The 18,811-nt window shown below is 38.5% G+C and overlaps 2 protein-coding genes across 2 annotated transcripts; one reads left to right on the forward strand and one right to left on the reverse strand.

Moving 5' to 3' along the window:
- The first annotated feature begins 3,320 nt into the window (after positions 1 to 3,320).
- On the forward strand, positions 3,321 to 6,990 carry LOC108991350 (glutamyl-tRNA reductase 1, chloroplastic-like). Its single transcript, XM_018965555.2, has 3 exons — positions 3,321 to 3,916; positions 4,752 to 4,993; positions 5,451 to 6,990. The coding sequence occupies exons 1-3, from the start codon at positions 3,679 to 3,681 to the stop codon at positions 6,576 to 6,578; spliced, it is 1,608 nt and encodes a 535-aa protein (XP_018821100.1). The 5' UTR covers positions 3,321 to 3,678; the 3' UTR covers positions 6,579 to 6,990.
- A 4,401-nt stretch (positions 6,991 to 11,391) lies between these two features.
- LOC108991395 (E3 ubiquitin-protein ligase WAV3-like) lies at positions 11,392 to 14,679 on the reverse strand. Its single transcript, XM_018965633.2, has 2 exons — positions 13,803 to 14,679; positions 11,392 to 13,699 (listed from the first exon to the last, which is right to left on the reverse strand). Exons 1-2 carry the CDS (start codon positions 14,193 to 14,195, stop codon positions 11,789 to 11,791), a joined length of 2,304 nt encoding a protein of 767 aa, XP_018821178.1. The 5' UTR covers positions 14,196 to 14,679; the 3' UTR covers positions 11,392 to 11,788.
- Positions 14,680 to 18,811: the final 4,132 nt, after the last annotated feature.

Consider the following 18,811-nt stretch of genomic DNA (forward strand, 5'->3'; position numbering starts at 1 on the left):
ACAGTGCTCCATCACCATGCAAAAATGAAAAAAAGACTGCAATAAATTTCCATCATTTTGTCGCCATAAATGCTGATCCGATCCCTAACTCCGATCCGGCGGTGCAACCAGTACTGACCCCTTAAATTATAGGCATTTAATCCCAAAAGTTAAAGTTTAACTCTTACTATTTATGCTCACTAGATATATATATATATATATATATTTATATATATTTTAGTAAAATGATACCTTCCAATTGGTTAACAATCACTTTACAACTGAGATAATAAAATTATTTTATTTATAAAATTATAAAATATATTTTACATCGCTTATTATTATTATCTTTAATTGTTTTTATTATCTAAATTGTAAACTGGTTGTCAACCAGGGTGTCATTATTCTATATTATATAGTACTACTGGATCTAATCCTTCAGGACTTTTTGGCAAAATACGTATACAATATTCCAAGAGAAGGACTAGATCAAAATTATGATGAAAGCCAGAAATTAAGGTTATAGTGGTAGCTAGGTGATGGGATAGGATTAGGATAGCATCTTTGATGCCATTATACAGATATGACTTTGTCGCATTCATGACTTGATCCGTCGGTGGATGAGTTGGATTGACATGGTTTGGGATCATGCTTTGAGGCTGATTGTCATTGCACTCTCTTTTAAATAGGCCAGCAGCATGTGCCGAGAAAATGATAATAATAATAATGATATTAGTACGAGATATTAGTATGAGATATCACGGAGATTTGAGATTGAGTATGTCCCTCTACTCCCTCGGAACTTTTGGCACTTGATTCAGGTTCAAGGGATTGGAATTCACTTAATTTTACACAATAAATGATAGCAAATCCCAAAGGGGAGCATTAAGGCCCATAATTGTGTTCAACGTCGCTTAAAAGGAAACGATATATATATATATATATAATAATAAAATAAAATGATTAAAGGATAAATTAGTAGTATTTTATTTCTCTCTGGTATAGTGTATCATCTTAACATATACGTGGATGGTCCTTGTGTCCGCCATGTCAATTGCCATACTCTGCTACAGAGTTCAGCTCAATCTATAATAGTCTAGCCCAGTCCTGCATAATGTGGGCTTCGGATATATGGTAGCCCAGGTTTTACTTTTGTCTCATCTTGGGCCTAACACTTTACGATTCAGGCTTTTGAATCACAGCGCACAGCTCGCCTAGTTAAATTAATTTACAACTCTCCAGTAAATGCAGGATACTTTTGTAAAATTTAATTCATTTTTAATTAAGTAGCAAATTTGCATTGATTTATTGTAATATAAGTTATAAAATAATTACAACAGAGTTGTAGGTGTATTAATATTATCTGTGAGTCTCACATGCTTACACGTAGTAGTAATATGTAGAATCAAATGACTGTGAGGTTTGAGCGTCTTTATCATTCTCTTCTTCAAGCTGGAGGACGCGAGTGAGACCTGCACCAGTTATGCATGCATTAAATCCTTTGAATGAATTATATAAATATAAACACAGCTGAAACCATACTTAAAGTTTGAACTATGCCAGGAACTGCTTAATTAACAAATTTCCAGAAAGATCACGCAAAAGCATTAAAAAACACAGTTAATTTGCGACAACATGGCAATCTTTACTTTATTTTTGCAGAAATATAGTGATTTTCTACGCGTGGGATAGTGGTTACACCAATCACAATGTCCTCATTGGTTGGAAATTGGAATAACGTAGCTTTTTGCACTAAATTCAACTCCTAATTCTGAATAGTACTGTTTGGAAGAAAAAATAATTAATAACAATAAGACAGGGACGGCCATAGCCCAAGAAAATGCTGGCCTGGAACAAGTTGTGCTGTTATCTTGGAATGCACCACAGTCATGTACTGATATGGAAAGGATAAGAATTTAAGTCAAAGATTGTCCCATGCGAAAACCCTAATCCTAGCGTTGTGTTAACACAAATTAAGGTGAGAAACTAGCTAAACCGAATATCTGTCAGACACATGCTCTAGTTTGTCGTTCTTTCATTGTAATTCACAATGGAGATCATGCCTACTCGATCCATAACATTAATTAATTAAAAAAAATTAAAAAAAAAATGTAGCTAAAGCCTAAAGCTGATGCTCTTCTAGGCATTATTCAGCATCACGGCAAGATTACTATTGCTTGTATGTTTGATAATTGAAGTACTGCACAACCGTTTCCAACTGATGTATTTCATTTTTTTATAGTTCTTTTAGAACGTAATTGTTTTTTGTTGATAGTTTGGTAATTTTTCTCGACTAACCAGATGAAGTAACTTGTAATCCAAATCAGGATAAATAGAGCAAGATATTACAAGGGCAAATTGATCTCCTTTATACATAATTACTAATTTTACTAAATCTCGAGACATATATAGAATTATTTATATCGAAGGATTACATTTACAGGGTGTAAATAAAATGCAGTAGCAAAAGATAACAACAAAAAGGAGTAGCATGAAGCAGTACTCATATCTTAAAAACCATAGACAGTTGGATCCATATCCTAAAATGTGGGTGTATTTCTTCTCCACGACCATCTCATCAAAGTTTGTGGCGAACAGAGGCCCTGAAATCTTAATAGGCAATCTCTATCACAAGATTCACGTCCCCACCTCTTCCCACCTTATCTCTTTTTTGACTTCACCTTTCACTTTTTTTTCACTCAATTCTTTTTAGAACATAATATATATATATATATATATGTATATTCACATAAATATTTTAATCATAAAAAAAAAAATCTAGACGTGTCTTGATGTAATATATTAAATTATAAGATAATTTTTTATTATAAAATAGATTTTATCTTATAAAGTTATGTCAGTTTGTAAATTTACTTTTTAAATTAAAAAATTTGTGTGGTTATAAGTCTTTGCATATTTTGAATCAAATACCAGAGACTCTATTTACAAACGGTAACAGAGCCTGGTCTGTGGCACTCTCAGGACCACTATATTAGGTTTTGTCTACATCTCTTTAGAAATCTAATGGACGAGAGAGGAGAGACTACCGTAAGAATAATGAAGGGAACATTTGGTATATAGTTTGATACTCTCATTTGATTTTAACAGAAGTTGATCTGCATATTAACTGTTACCTACTAATAATTAATATATCTCAAATAAGATAATAAATATATTTTTACTAAATTTATTAATGAGATTCATACTCTCTCTGTATTATGAAAAAAAAAATTGAATAAAAAAGTTATAAGATGATCTAAATATAAGAGAGTTTATTTTGCCGTTATTGAAGTCTATGATTTTTCCATTCTTGAAGGAAGAAAAATTCAAAAAAAAGCACAAAATCTTTCGGACTCCATGAATGATGAAGTGGGGCCGAAGGAAGACAAAGGACAGGCTGACATTGAGAATTTGAGAGAGAGAGAGAGAGAGAGAGAGAGAGAGTGAATTGGGGGAAGGGAGTGTGGATAAAACGTGCGCTTCCATTGGCCAATCAGAACTCGAAGAGATCACAAACTCATCTCCCCCCAAAATCCCATTAATATTTCCCCGTTTTCTTCTCATATTTTTCCGTTTTGGACCATCATTAGGACCAGAAACTAGAGAGAGCGCATTCGCAGTTTCGCACCAAGTCCTCTTCAATCTCGCGCTCTTTCTCTGCGAATTCTAGGGTTAGGGCTTGGCCTCGGATTCCTAGCGATGGCTGTCTCTACCACCAGCTTTGCGGCTGCCAAATTGGAGGCTCCGTTACTGAAAGCTTCGCCATCGTCCAGGGCCTCCTCGCCTGCTTCTCAGCTTCCAATTCTTCTGAAGCCCATTCGGAGCAGGAAGATCCTGATTCAAAGAGGAGTCAGGTGCGAGGTTGCAGCCTCCGATGCTTTGGTTCAGACCGAGAAGCTTTCCGCTCTTGAACAGCTCAAGACATCCGCAGCTGACAGTACTAGCCCCCGTTTCTCCTTTCTTCATTTCTTATTTATAATATCTGTTTTCTGGATCTTTGCTATTATATAATTTCATTTTTTTTCCTTTCTTTGTTTTTTTTTCCTTGAATTGTTCTCTTTTCTGTTGCTTTAGTCAACTGCATTTCTTAATATTTGAGCGTTTTTTAACAAGTTGCAAGTGGGTATACTTGTTATATTTGTTACTTGTAAAAAAAAGTATACTTGTTGTATTTGTTAAACATGAATTTCGGAAAAAAAATAAATCTTCTCTAAGATTGAATGCTCGTTCACAAACATCTACCTTTGCCTAAAATTATGTAGCGATATTAATATAGGTAACGGTCATTCTTTAGATTTTACAAATGAAAAAAACATAGGTAACAATTAGGGAAATTGATGATTATATTACTTGTGTAGAAATCATTGGGATGCTAATACTTTAGGCAATTAAATATAGTATACTTCTGCATCCTTCTCGGTTGCTGATAACATTAAACATACACATTATATTTGCCTTGTTATGCCCTCAGATTAAATATAAAGCCGAGATGGAGGTGCATGGAAATGAGTTAAAAATCCAAGAATTTTTTGTAAGCACTTCCAATGTTTGTGATGAGATTCACTAAATATATTATCTCTTTCAAAATGATCAATGGGGCTATGGTGCTTAACTCTTAATACGAGATTCTTTTTGTCCCAAAGGCGAGGCTGATTACTTTTTATTTTCTAATTTTTTATTGTGAGTTTCATAGTGTTATTGGGAATACAATATATTAAGAACTTTTTAATTATGTACATTTTCTGAACTGCCCAATTCGTTTTTCTTTCCAGGATATACAAAAGAGAGGAGTAGCATTGTGGTTATTGGACTTAGTGTTCACACTACCCCCGTTGAGATGCGTGAAAAGCTTGCCATTCCAGAAGCAGAGTGGCCTCGGGCCATTGGGGAGCTGTGTGGTTTAAATCATATAGAAGAAGCTGCTGTTCTTAGCACCTGCAATAGAATGGAGATATATGTTGTGGCTCTTTCACAGCATCGCGGTGTCAAAGAAGTGACTGAATGGATGTCAAAGGTGCTCTCCTTCTCTTGATCAACACTAGGATTGGTTTATAGACCACCGAAATTGTTTCTTCTTAGGGGATTTCTGTTGAATTGTCAATTACCTGGTGGTTAGTCTCTTAACTGAGGTTGTTGACTTGCATTGGTCAAGTTAAGAATGTTGGTAGTGAAAGACTAGTTGTTGATGGATTTCTGATTGAGATCTGTCATGCATTTGGTCTATTTAATCCAATTTTCCCTAGTTCTTTTTTTCCCCAAATCATATTATTTTTGCTATTATTTTTTTCCTCTTCCCAGTAGTGATTTACTGTTCTGCATGTTATTTGTAGTCTTTCATGCATTGAATTTGAGACAAAGTGTAAACACATTGGTTGTCACGTGACTCTGTTCTGTAGTAATGTTCCATATCCTAACATATTTTCATGAACGCAATTATATTTCTCAAAAATATTCTTGCTTCTCCTTGGCAGACAAGTGGGATCCCAGTTTCAGAACTTTGTCAACATCGGTTTCTGCTTTATAACAAAGATGCTACACAGCATATTTTTGAAGTTTCAGCAGGTCTCGACTCTCTTGTCCTCGGGGAAGGCCAAATTCTTGCTCAGGTTAAACAGGTTGTAAAAGTTGGGCAAGGAGTTGTTGGCTTTGGGAGGAACATTAGTGGGCTGTTCAAGCACGCTATAACTGTGGGAAAGCGTGTTAGGACTGAGACTAACATTGCTGCTGGGGCAGTTTCTGTTAGCTCTGCTGCTGTTGAACTGGCCTTAATGAAGCTCCCTGAATCCTCACATGCTTCAGCAAAAATGTTGGTTATTGGAGCAGGCAAGATGGGGAAGCTTGTGATCAAGCACTTGGCTGCAAAAGGTTGCACAAAGATGGTGGTTGTAAATAGAACCGAGGAGAGAGTTGCAGCCATCCGTGAAGAGTTGGCGAATATTGAGATAACATACAAACCCCTCACAGAAATGCTAACTTGCGCTGCTGAAGCAGATGTCGTGTTTACCAGCACTGCATCAGAAACCCCATTATTTTTGAAAGAGCATGTTAAGGGCCTGCCCCCTGTTGGCTCAGAAGTTGGGGGCTTGAGGCTCTTCATCGATATCTCAGTCCCACGAAATGTAGGCTCGTGCGTTGCAGATGTTGAAGCTGTGCGAGTTTACAATGTTGATGACCTTAAGGAGGTTGTGGCTGCCAATAAAGAGGATCGCCTTCGGAAAGCAATGGAAGCACAAGCAATTATTGCCGAGGAATCAAAACAATTTGAGGCATGGAGGGATTCATTGGAGACTGTTCCTACAATCAAGAAATTGAGGGCTTATGCTGAAAGAATCAGAGTTGCGGAGCTAGAAAAATGCTTATCCAAGATGGGTGATGATATACCAAAGAAAACAAGGAAAGCTGTGGAGGATCTTAGCCGAGGAATAGTGAACAAGCTCCTTCATGGTCCGATGCAGCACCTGAGATGTGATGGGAGTGACAGCCGGACCCTGAGCGAGACCCTTGAGAATATGCATGCTCTTAATAGAATGTTTAGCCTCGAGACAGAGATATCTGTGTTAGAACAGAAGCTTCGAGCTAAGGTAGAAAGCCAGAAGTAAGATCCTTTGTCAAATTTCATTCGGGACACATCTTTTACGTCCTCAAATTTGAATAAGGGGAAATCTCCTCATACTGTCATTTCATTAGAGTGTTGGCACTGTTGTAGCCCTCCAATTGGGTAGATAAACAGTGTTGTTTGCTGTTGGCTGACCCTTGAATTCATTCATCAGCATAAGGCAATGTCTCAGCCTCTTCTTTAGCGGCCATTCGGCTTTTAGGATACAAATTGAGGGATTATGAAGTGAGCTTAATCCATGTAACGATTGTTCTCCTTAGAGTTTATGGTCTGTATCCGAAATTCAGTTAATCCTTGTAATTAATATGTTGATTATTTCAATATGGATACAACCTTGTAATTGATGTACACGTTGGGGGGTCTCTATTGTGAATGTGATTTACATTTTGCCATAAGATGCCTTTACTCTATCATAAATATTGTGATAACTTGGTTGAGACTTGAGGTTTCCTTCAGCTTGCAAATCATGAAGCTCTGATTCTATACAACAAATCATCATTTTTTATTTTATTATTATTTTGCTCTACAAGGTCATGGCTAGAGACAACAGGATGGCCTTCTCAGACTAAGCCCATAAATCAGGGCCCATAATCGCCATGAACAAGACCCTCTACATTTGATGGGCCTGAATTTCGTAAAATGGTCAATATTTTGCACTTAGCTTGACATTTGGGCCTCATCTTGGCAGTGAACAAGACCCTCTAGACTGGCTGAACCTTGTCAGGTCAACCTTGAGATTATGATTAAGGTGGCCTCAAGTCCATGCAGCAAGGCAATTCCAAATTATTCTGATGCTCTTGGCTGTCCTTAATAAAAACACTGATCTGTACATGGATTGAGACGTGACATGACAAAGAAAATAGACTGACTTGTCACTTGCTTCGTTGGCAAATAGTGGAACTTGAGAGAAACCATGAAATTATCTAACAACGGACAAAAGAGACAAACAAGTATTGGTAGGGAAGGAAGCCATAGGAATCCAGTTGTTAAAAGTGACAAGTCCCTTCTCTTCAAGTGTTACTACAATAAGAAATACAATTAGGGATGCCCGGAACCATGGCTTGGGAGCAAAATTAAAAAACAAAAAATGTATTACAATTATTATTATGTTTTTTATTAATAAGGAAAAATAATTGAACACGAGGGTTTACCGTTTGGGGCAACCGAGCAATTTCGATAAGAGAGTAATGATAAGGTGTCTCTCTTCTGTAAGAGGTGTTCTCAGTCTCAAGGAAGATCATCAGCTAGCTATCTCCCAAAACCCAAACAACTTATTAGCCTCTTTCCTGCCAGGCATATTGGCCCCATTTCTAGTGCTTGAAGTTGACAACACCTTTCTTTTATTTATATGACACCTTGAGTCAATGCACGACACGAACCAAACCTTTCTTCATGTTGTTTGTGGCCTCAGGCATTCTCCACAAATGTGTTGTTAACAAGCCGCATGCAAAGGTGGACCTCTTTCCTCTCCCCACATGTGGTGAAGACTAGCTCACATCATGCTTCACCATTCCTTCACAAGACTTCATCTACATTTGTGCCTCTCTCTCTCTCTCTATATATATGTCTGAATTTTGATCCTTTGGATGTTGTATCCCCATTGTTGGTCGGTGCAGTTTTTGATTGATGTTTGTGGGTCATGTACTGGGACGTGGACGAGACGATCACTCACCTGCTTTCAGTACAGCCGAGAGAGAGAGAGAGAGTGGCAACAAATACATATAAACAGCTAAAAACTGGTTGAGAGCTGATACAGAACTAGTTAGGCCCAAGCACTTAAGGACGGGAACGCATCAACTGAGAGATGCCGATGCATGCCTGATAGAGTGGACAACAGAACAAATTGAGCAGGACTACTATCGTCTGCAATCCCCCATATCGAATTGCATACGATTCAGACAGAGACGAGGGGGCATCTTCTGCTGAGATGGAAGTTGGTACGATGTAAGGTCCGCATGTGCTTCTGTACGAGCACCTTCTTTCGTGTCCCTGCCAGCTCGGATCCTTCATATATGATCATGCCCATCGATTGTAACCCTTTATGCCCTTAGAATTGATCGGACGGCTGTGAATAGCCTCGAATTAGGCCTGATCATAAACTCCCAAGGGTTTTAGTTCTTTATAGGTCACATAATTGGGTGAGAATTGCATGCAATGCGTCAGTGGACTAACAACAATGGTCAGTAATTCGATGAATGGATTTTCGAACTAACATATATTTTAACATCACCACCGCGAATTATCGCGCAAGAGAAGATGGTCATCCATCCACACCGGCCGTGAGCATTTAACCGTGACCCGAAAATGCATCAACATTATTCATGTTTGTACAAATCCCATCGAAGGAAATCCCCTTATTTTTGTTTTCCTTACAAAGAAAAAATCATCACTACAAGAAAACTGCTTATTTGCGATAAGTTAATTCTAGCAAAATGATTATTTACAAATAAAATTAGTTGCGAATAATCTTTTAGTTACAATAAATTAATCATAATAGCATGTTTTTCTTGTAGTGCGATACAATTCTTCAATTGACTTGATGACCATCTAGTTGGTCCAAGAATAAAGCAAGCTTTCAACACACATTTCTGTATAAACGCAAATTCTTACATTGTTTTTCTAAGCCGTCTAGATTCTAAACTGAATAGAGAATTTCATTAATAACTTGTAGTCTTGTACAACTCAATTTATATATATATATCCTCCCTCGTCCTAGTCCAACAGAAACAAACATGAATAGTCCAGCCTTCGAAATAAGAAAGAGACATCATATAAGTTTAAAAATGTGAATCTTTGGAGTGCCAACAACAACAAAAGTAAAACAAACGTGATAGTACTACAAGGATTGACCAAACTATATTATTTGATTTTAATTACTCCAATCATGGCTAAGCCAATTACAAAATTAAGCTCACCATGCAAATCCTGATCCCCTTATAATTTATCTCTAAATTTAAGAACTTCTTAGATTAAAGGGATTTAAGTATACATGGAGTGATTTCTAAAATGTTTAAGAAAAGGGACTTACATATATATATATATATATATGTTATATAATTAAGATTATAGTACTGGTCCCTCACATGGGGGCTAGATTGCAAAAATTTTGATACTCGGTAATTAGTACAGACTGGCAACTCAGAACAGAGCCAAAACTCATCAAGGACAACTCATCCAAACATTTGACTACAGTGCAAGGGTGTCTTAGGCGTAGCAGACATTAGAGCAGCAGATTTCTTTTAGCAAAGGGACAAAAATGTTGAATCCTGCGATCGAAATTCTAGTGAAACAAAGGTAAAGCGCACCCAAGAGGTATTTCTAAAGATACGTATTCATGGCATGCATCGAGGAAGGATCATCGATCTAACAAATACTCAAATGCAGCAACTCATATCAAATGAATACAATTATATATATATATATATATAAATTAGAAAATAATTCATCCAAGTCAGTCTCAAAGTTTTCAGCCACTTTTGTTGAAATTAAAGTTGAAAACTATACTGCTGCATGCAAAACTATACATCCCCCTCTGAATCAAACTCATATATATTCTTCAACCCAATAATATTCACGAACGGATATATAATTCAACTCCTTTGATAAATAGAAAAAAAAAAAAAAAAAAAAGAGGGAGGTAATTCATCGAGTAGGACTACATTAAGCTATTAAAATGTTATATATAGTTATATACTGCATGTCTCCTATTTATTTCATTCCTAGCTATATATCCTACTCAATATCACGTTAATTAATATAAAATTATTTTAAAATTAATTATTAAAAAAAATAGAAAAAGAGAAACAAGACATTAATTAACGAGGAAATAGTAGGAAAATACAGTACAAGTTATCCAAAAGAAAGGACACTTTTGACGGGATGAGAAATGCAAATGCATGAATATTAGTTACAAGATATCTTATCACGTACTCTGGCTCCTTACACTGCTTCTGGCTATATTATGGTCTATTCATAAAGTAAATGTGTACAGAAGTGGCAATGCTATGCCCACTCTACTACTCTACTTCTCTATCACCTCACTCCTTTATTGACGTGATTGATAGCATATGGTACCACTTCAGATAAATTCTTATAAAAAGATAGATTTTTATAAAAAAATATAAAAAAAAAATTATTCTTTATAAGTATTCCTTGATTTTAAATATATAACATCTTTATTTTATCCTAATTCACTTTTTATAAAAAACTAGGCGTAATTACATTACTCTTTCCAATATATTGATTTTTCAAGACCCTCAGCTCTGAACAAAATCTTTTATCTCGCTCATTCAATGCACAACGATAGGCTCGATCGTTCTCTAAAAACTAGGTGGCTCTATTGTTTGAGGTTTAAATAATAATTTCAGATGGGTCCGCTTCCCACCCACCATTAATTAATTAAATTAACGTGGAGGAGAAAGAAGAAGGGAGAGAGGGAAAAGAAAACTGAAAAAGGAGCCCATATACCTGTAGCCGTGGGTGCAAGCTTCTTCGAAATCCTCAATTGATCTAAAGATGCTCGTTAAAACTATAGAATAACCAAAAGGATATTGATTTGGTCATCATTCAAGTCCTCCTACCTAATCCATCATGCTGTCCTACTCTCTTTTTTTTCTTTTTCTTTTTTTGTATTTCCTAGGAACAGTAAATTTATTGGGCATCCATAATCTCTATCCTATTCCTCTCACTAGACCACCCCACCTATCAAAACCTAAAAGAGCATATGGCAATAAGTACTGTAATAATACTTCTATGTACTCACACGTGAAAACATACAGGGCAAGGATAGAATGTCATTTTTCATCCAAACATATATTGAGGAGGAACTCCATTAAAGCTAGCATTTACAACCTTTTTTGTTTTTCCAATTTCTGGGTCATGTTTGTTCATCACAAATCCCTACCAAACTCCGAATGGGAGAGTCTCTCCAAAACAAAGAGATGTGGATTCATAAACAGTTGAATTGCGCTAATTAAGACAAAAAAAAAAAAAAAAGACATGCATGCTTCAGCAAAATCAATCCCAACCTACTAATCAACTGTTCTGATATGATCTTCCACTGCAAAAGGGGCATCGCCGTCTGCAACCTGCTTGTTCCCCAACGCCACCCACTTCTCCTCTCTCGATTCCTTTTCTTCTTCTTTTTTCGGAGTAAAACATGTATAATTTCTTTTAATACTTGGCATTAAATTATTAAAATCTGGCGTTTTCGAACCCGTGCAAATCACTGACTCGATTCAACGACTTCTTCATGATGGCTACTTTAGCCAGCTTCTCAGCCGCTCTCCAAGCCGACGTCGGCGTCAGCGGCTCCCCATTCTCGTCCACTATAGCGCCACCCATCAAGTCCCTCTCGTGGCCTCTCTTTCGTTGAATCATCATCAACATCTGCTGCTGTTGCTGATGCTGCATCCTCCAGAGAAGCTCTGCCAGCTCGGCCTCCAAGCTGCGAACGTACTCTTCAGCCCATTCGGAATTCGACTGCAATAACAATGCTCGAGCCGACGCGAGCAACTGATGGGCACTTGAAAACTCGTCGTGCTCGATTAGTCGCCGGGACTCGGCTATGGCCCGTGTGGTGATGAAGACGTTCCTCAACCGTTCGATCCTGGGAGCCGATGATCGAACGGCTTGCGGACTGGGTACAAGCAGTGCCTGTTCTTTGCCGTACACAACCTCTTGTGACGCGGGGTCCTTGTAAAGGCACCGAACGGACATCACGAGGTGGGCACCTAAAGCTACCGAGGACGGAACCCTCAGCTCTACGAGTAGCTCCCTCTCTTCCTCCGCGTACAAGTCACCCAGCCGAACAGAACCGGAGCCGAGAACTGTGGGCCGTCCATTGCAGGAATAGATGGCTGAGATCTCCGCTGGAGAAGGAAACCTAAGCTGAATCCTCAGGTCCTGCACCACTACGCTCAATAACCCGCCAACGCATTTGACCAAGGCGGCCTCGTCCGGCTCGTGCTGGTGGTTCCAGAACCCGAACTTATGAACCGGGATCTCAATGTGAGCGAAACGGGTTGAAGACACGTGGCTGGAAGCTTGGCGTTGATTTGCGCGGACCCTACCATCCTCCTGATCTTGACCATCGGATAACAAAATGATACTGGCAACGGGATTTCTCTCCCTCCGATCTTCAAGCACCTTGGTAGCTTTCCTCAAAGCTTCTCCCACGCTAGTCCCTTGACCACAGGCGAGCCGGTCAACGATGCGCCGAGCGGCGCGCTGACCTTGAGCCGTCATTCTCCTCAGGGGCAATAACCTTCTGGTAGTAGCTGAAAAGGCCACAATGGAAAGCCGATCGCCCGAACCGAGCGACGAAATGACTAGACGCATGGCGCGCTTCAGCATCTGCAGCTTGGCACCGGTCATACTGCCACTGACATCGAGCACCGTCACCAAGTCGATGGGCGCCCGGTCAAGACGCGTTGACGCTCCCGAATTGCGAGCCGGCGGAGCCTTCACTCTCAGAGCAACCACGTAGGTGTCGTGGGACCTACCGGACGATACTAGTGCAGACTCGGGTAACAATCTCACCCGGACGTTCCTCTGATCCCTGCCGTTGATTGGCGCTTCATCGGAATACTTGATGGATGAAGATGGAGGGTTGGGATTATTGACGAAGAACCCCTGAAACTCTTCTTCCGCGTCGTCGTTTTCGTCCTCTACGGCATTCTCATCCGCCTCGGGGATTGGGCTAATCCGAGAACCCGCTGTGGGAGATAGAAGCGGCTCGTCGTCATCGTAGGATGGTTTTGATTGCTGCTGTAGTATTTCGGGCTTGGGTTTGAGAGTTCTTGGGGACGATTCTAACATTTTCTTCTCTTCAATCTTTGGTTTTGCTGTGAGGTCGTGACTTTTGTGTTTGTTAGTGTTCTCCTCCACTTCGTTCTGTTGCTGGGATTGGGAGCCAAGGTGCTTGTGGACGGCGAGTAAAGGTACGTCTTTCCAGGTGGTGTTGCAGACAGGGCAAACAAGGCTGCCATTCTTGCGCACATGGTCAGCGATGCACGGGAAGTGAAATGCGTGTGCGCACTCCGCCGTGTAAATGGCTGTTCCCTGACCCGTCTTCACACTGTTCAAACAGACTCCACAGCTACTCTGTGAGAGGAAAAACCAGAAAAAGAGTCAGATTTCTGCATGATGATTAATACCATTCTAGTTAGTATTTCGGTCTTGCTGCGATTGATTCAATGGTACTTACTCTGAATTTGAAACTGTTCTTGAAGAGTGACAGCTTGAGAGGGGATCGTGGAGAGGTCTGGTTTGAGCCAAGCAGTGTTCTTGGGCTCTTGGAACGGGTCTTGGGAGTGCTGGTATTGCATTCAAGTCTCGGACTTTCGTTAACATTAGGCGTTTGAGAAGCCTCTGATGTACTTGTTCGGCAACGCAGGCTTGGGCTTTTGACTATTGCTTGAGACTGTAACCGAGGCGTGGAAGGGTTGCTTCCACCTCCACCGGAGAGGAACCCCAATCTGGTACAGCTTCTGGGGCTTGGGCTGGAACTAGGACTTCTTTGTTGCTTGTCAGATAGTGAAGAGGAATCTGAGTCTCGCGGGATCGTAGTGCAAAAGGCTCTTCTCCAACCAGTACCCATTTTCAGAGACCAAATGATAAGAACGACGCGTAACGTACTGAAGATACTTTCTGTGGTTCTTTATCTTTCTATGTATCCACTTTGTTTATATTTTTCAGAGATGAAGAAGATGAAGAAAAAAGAGGTTTTGTTTTGATGGATCTGAGGAGGCTGCCACGGAAGACAAAAAGGCACAGGATTGGAGATAGCGAGAAGAGCATGGGATCAAATGAAACAAAGCAAAGTGACAAAGTTGTGGTATTTAGAAGGATAGAGCCCCAGACCACCCAGACCTTTCTCTGTTATCCTTACTCTCTTCCTCTATGGCTCCCATTCCCATTTTTTCACTTTCTATAATACTCTCTATCGATAACCCCGAAAAGATCTCTGCAACAAAAAGGCTTGAGATCTACCGCCTCTCTCTCTCCCGTTGTGAGATACAAGGAGATCCTTTCTTGCACTGGATATTTATATTCATTGGAAAGGTAATTTGGGAATTTACGTTGGCAACCGGCACGTGTTTCTTCTTTGTTGATTCACCGATCTGTAACCTCATCACTACCATTTTCTCTACTATAAAACAACGTAGAGAACGGATGAGGTACTTCCCATGCTCACGAAACATAATTAAGGTAAAAGAAGAATTTTAATGACATGGCATAAGTGTGAATAATTCAAAATTATCTAATACTTAATAATAAGAAATATTTGTAGCCAGATTTCATAAAACTTGGCAAAAAGGGAAAATTGTTAGAAATAGATGAAAAAGGTCTATACTCATTGAGATGTTATCGGTGTTATCGGTGTTGAGGAATGATCTTACATCGTTTGTGGATAAGGTATTGAGTATGTTTATAAGGAATAAATTATCATATTTTGTAGAACCGATTTTATGATATGAATTAGACCTATCAATTTTTTCATGGTACTAGAACTTGCCACAAGATGAATGGAACCCACACTACTTATTCCGTGATAAGGATTAAGAAAAATACTGGTCTGCACGTGAAGGAGGGTGTTAAGGAATAATCTCACATTACTTATAGATAAGGTTTTGGGCATGTTTATAAGGAATGAACAATCATTTATTGTAGAACCGATTTTATAAAATAAGTTAGGCTCGTGAATTTTTTCAATCAGAACTATTGGTCGCTGCCATAGTTCAAGACAGAGATTGTGTTATCGACCATGAAGGTTGACAACAAATAAATATAAATATAATGTAAGGTGTTAGTTTAAGGCTGATAATTATAGCTATGTCAATATTGGTGTTAAACAGAAAGGTTGAGAGATAAGTAGAAATGGTTCAATTAAGTACTGTTGGGTAGCAGTCAGTAGTTCACAAGTTCCTGCACTAGTTTGTGTGATAGACGCACACGTGAGAGAGGAGAGGTGGCGGTTGGATTCGGAAGAGTCGAGGCCAAGGACTTATACAATACAACGCGTGCTATATTTGGCATGCAGTGCGAGGGCATGGTTGCGCATGAGATTCCATTGCTACCTCTGATCCCTTCCTTTATCCAAGCATACAGATCAACAACTTGTGGTTCAAGATTGCTGCATGTCGTGCAACTTAGAGGTAGCCAACATACAATAGATTGGGCATTCATCATCCCTAAACTTAGAAAAAAATATATAAGACAAAACAATGAGACGAGGGAGAAGAGGCCGGGGCCGTTGAATCACATCACATTCATCATGCAGTTTTGTGGGAAAGCTTCGAGAGAAAATTTCTCAACGTGTACATGTAGAGCATGGTTCAATTCATTTGTGATGGCTTATTTCTCATCACCCAGTTTTTTTTTAGTCCTAAAATTCAAATGAAAAATAGTCATGTCTTTTATGGTCCACTCTTAATTAATAATGTTCTAACACGTATTATAATTTAAATCCAAACTCTTGACCGTATATATATATAATATCATTGGGTAATTTTATTGAGGTAATGTTTTTATTTTCAATCGGATTGTGATAGGCTTACTACTTTATTACTATTCATTCACTATTCAAGTATATTGCAAAGCTTTTTATTTTTTTATTATTATTTTTTAAATATTTTTTTAACATTTTTAATCATTAAAAAATATATAATTTTATTAATATTAACTTTTTTAATCATTAAATAAAATAATAAATAATAATAATAGAATAGTAACTATATGATTATTCTTTTCGATCACTGGAAACATCAAAGAAAACTATTCTTTTACCCACGCGTTTACAAGTAGCGTGAGATAAACGGTGTCGAAAATGGGTGCAATGCAATTCTGTCAGTGCTATTAGAGAGGGGTATCAGAGCGTACTTGAAATTTGGTTAGTGATAGCATCATTAGCCGTGGATTAGGTAGGTCCAGTGCGTCATGATAGTCCCAATCAACCGCATGTACGTTCACGGGAATCTTATTACTGTACCCAAAAAAAAAAAAAAAAAAGCGTGGTCAATTACGAGCACCCAAATTTCCATGCAGTCGAAAATTTTGCGGCATGGGAAGTAGGAACCAGATAGGACTGCAGCCTCCCTACCTAGACTGGTAAATTTTCACTTACTGGCTCGGTAAATTCTCGAGCTACCAAAAAAATAATAATAAGTAATGAAATTAAGATCGATGGATGGATGGATAGGTCAGGGTCCAGCTCTGCATATCTGGTGCTGTTAATTACGGTATCATCAGATGTGCGTGCAAAGCCGAAGGCAAATTAAATGTGGAGGAATTAGGGGATCCAGAATATAAGAGGGCAAAGGGGGCTCAGACTCCCACATGAGGGCTCCTTTTCCAGTTGTACATGTCAGTGTTTCGGAGACCACCATGCACGGTCCCTCCCTCCTCCTCCTCGCTGCTTCAAACCACATATCATGTCCCGCCTTGAGTGTCTAGTACTGTTCCCAACTTCCGAGTGGTTTTGGCACTTTGCATTGCCTTGGAGCTGAAATGAAAGTCCCATTTCACTAGACTTACCAGTCCAACCTCTTCACTTTGTGCACCGTGGTTTGCATGTTCTGCTAAGTGTGACTTCTCAAGAAATTCTTTAAAGATAGTTAGGAAATACGATTTATTATGATTCATCATGGCATTCAATCACACGTCGGTTTGTAACATTTATTTTTATATGTTTTTTCTTATCAATCTAACAACTATTTGATGTATGGGAATTCGAGACTACTGAGGCTCAGCTAATAGATGTGATATTAAAAGTACTAGACTACTTCAAAAAGGTAGATCATTACAAAATTGACAGGAATAGATAAATATTCTTAGAATTTGGATGAGAAACGATAGATTTAGGGCGATGATACTTATTCCTAGGTTGGGCGAATAGACTTGCACCTTGGTTGAGCGAGGAGACTTATTCTTGAGTTGATCGAGGAGATGTGACGACATCATTATTTTAATTATAATTTTAGTTATAGGTGTCAGAATCACGCATATTACCCCAATCTGAAAAGCTCTCTTCAGCGTACATGTTTTGGTCACCACGCTTCACCAGGTGGGCCCCTTGTCAACCCCAAAATTAATCGTTTTTACCTCTAAATCGTCAATTTTAGCTAACTCTTTCATTTTTTGTTAATTTTCTTTTACAGTAATGTTTATCTTTAGTAACGATTTTATTCTGAATTTTTAGACTAGATTTTAACCATAGTTATCTAATTATATATTATATTGTTTCGCCTTAATTAGAATTTAGTCATTTTGCATTAGCTATTTAAGCCTGGCTTGTGGGCTTCAAAAGAGGATGATTAATTTATTTTATAGTAAAACCTTAATCTCAGAGTTTATCTATGTTTACGATTTTTCTCAATCACAATCTCTAACTTCCGTTGTTTAACTAATTGTCAAAATAATTTTATATTCTGGTCTGGGGTCACTATCTTTATTTAATTATATTTTTTTATTTTCATGTCTAAGTCCCAACTAGCAAGGATTAACACACTACGAAATATTGTCTGTTCTATGATACATTTGGTTTTTTTTCCTGTTCATTATGTCATGATTCAAATAGTCTAGTAATAAACTAATTTTAAAAGCTTCGTAATTGAAAGCATACAAAAACAGTGTGCTCAAACTTTGTCACATTACTGAACTAATTATTTAGTAATTATGTGAGTTATATACTATATAGTACACTACAATTTGAAAGAGGATGGGGATAAAGACAAAGCAAGAGCATGGCTCCTAGCTGGCTAGCTCCTTGTTTTTTTAAATTACAAGGCCAACTCCCCTCGTTGAAAACCTACAGCAAAGCTTTTCCATACTCGACCCAGTTTGAATTGCAAACCCAATTTCAAAAAGATGAATTGGGAGATTCACACGGCTATGGTACCTTCCCGAAAAGAGAATCAACAGAGTTGATTTTGACAGCAATTAAGCTGCAGCGAGAGTCCTGTCTCTCTGTGTGTGTGTGTCATCAAGTCAATAATTCCGACACTCACGTGGGGTCCTTTATTTTGGGTAGGTTTCTGATTCTAACGCCGTTACCTAAGCTGTGCTCCCCATGCTGACGTTTTTCACTCATAGGGAACGGCCACTGCTGAACTGGTTTTTCTGAAATGTCAACTCCATCCGCGAATAAAGTATGGAAATTATCGGCCTAATCATTTTTTAATTACTAGCTCTATGACTTTCTTTTTTTCGTTTAAG

Source organism: Juglans regia, chromosome 11 (genome assembly GCF_001411555.2).
Source record: "Juglans regia cultivar Chandler chromosome 11, Walnut 2.0, whole genome shotgun sequence".
Lineage (NCBI taxonomy): Eukaryota > Viridiplantae > Streptophyta > Magnoliopsida > Fagales > Juglandaceae > Juglans > Juglans regia.

Bases quoted from the DNA above. Each gene is read 5' to 3' on its own strand.
- LOC108991350 (XM_018965555.2), top strand. From the start codon at position 3,679: ATGGCTGTCTCTACCACCAGCTTTGCGGCTGCCAAATTGGAGGCTCCG. The intron at 3,917-4,751 runs GTACTAGCCCCC...TTTTCTTTCCAG, and splicing joins CAAGACATCCGCAGCTGACA to GATATACAAAAGAGAGGAGT. The intron at 4,994-5,450 runs GTGCTCTCCTTC...TCTCCTTGGCAG, and splicing joins TGACTGAATGGATGTCAAAG to ACAAGTGGGATCCCAGTTTC.
- LOC108991395 (XM_018965633.2), bottom strand. From the start codon at position 14,195: ATGGGTACTGGTTGGAGAAGAGCCTTTTGCACTACGATCCCGCGAGAC. The intron at 13,700-13,802 runs GTAAGTACCATT...TTCCTCTCACAG, and splicing joins AGAACAGTTTCAAATTCAGA to AGTAGCTGTGGAGTCTGTTT.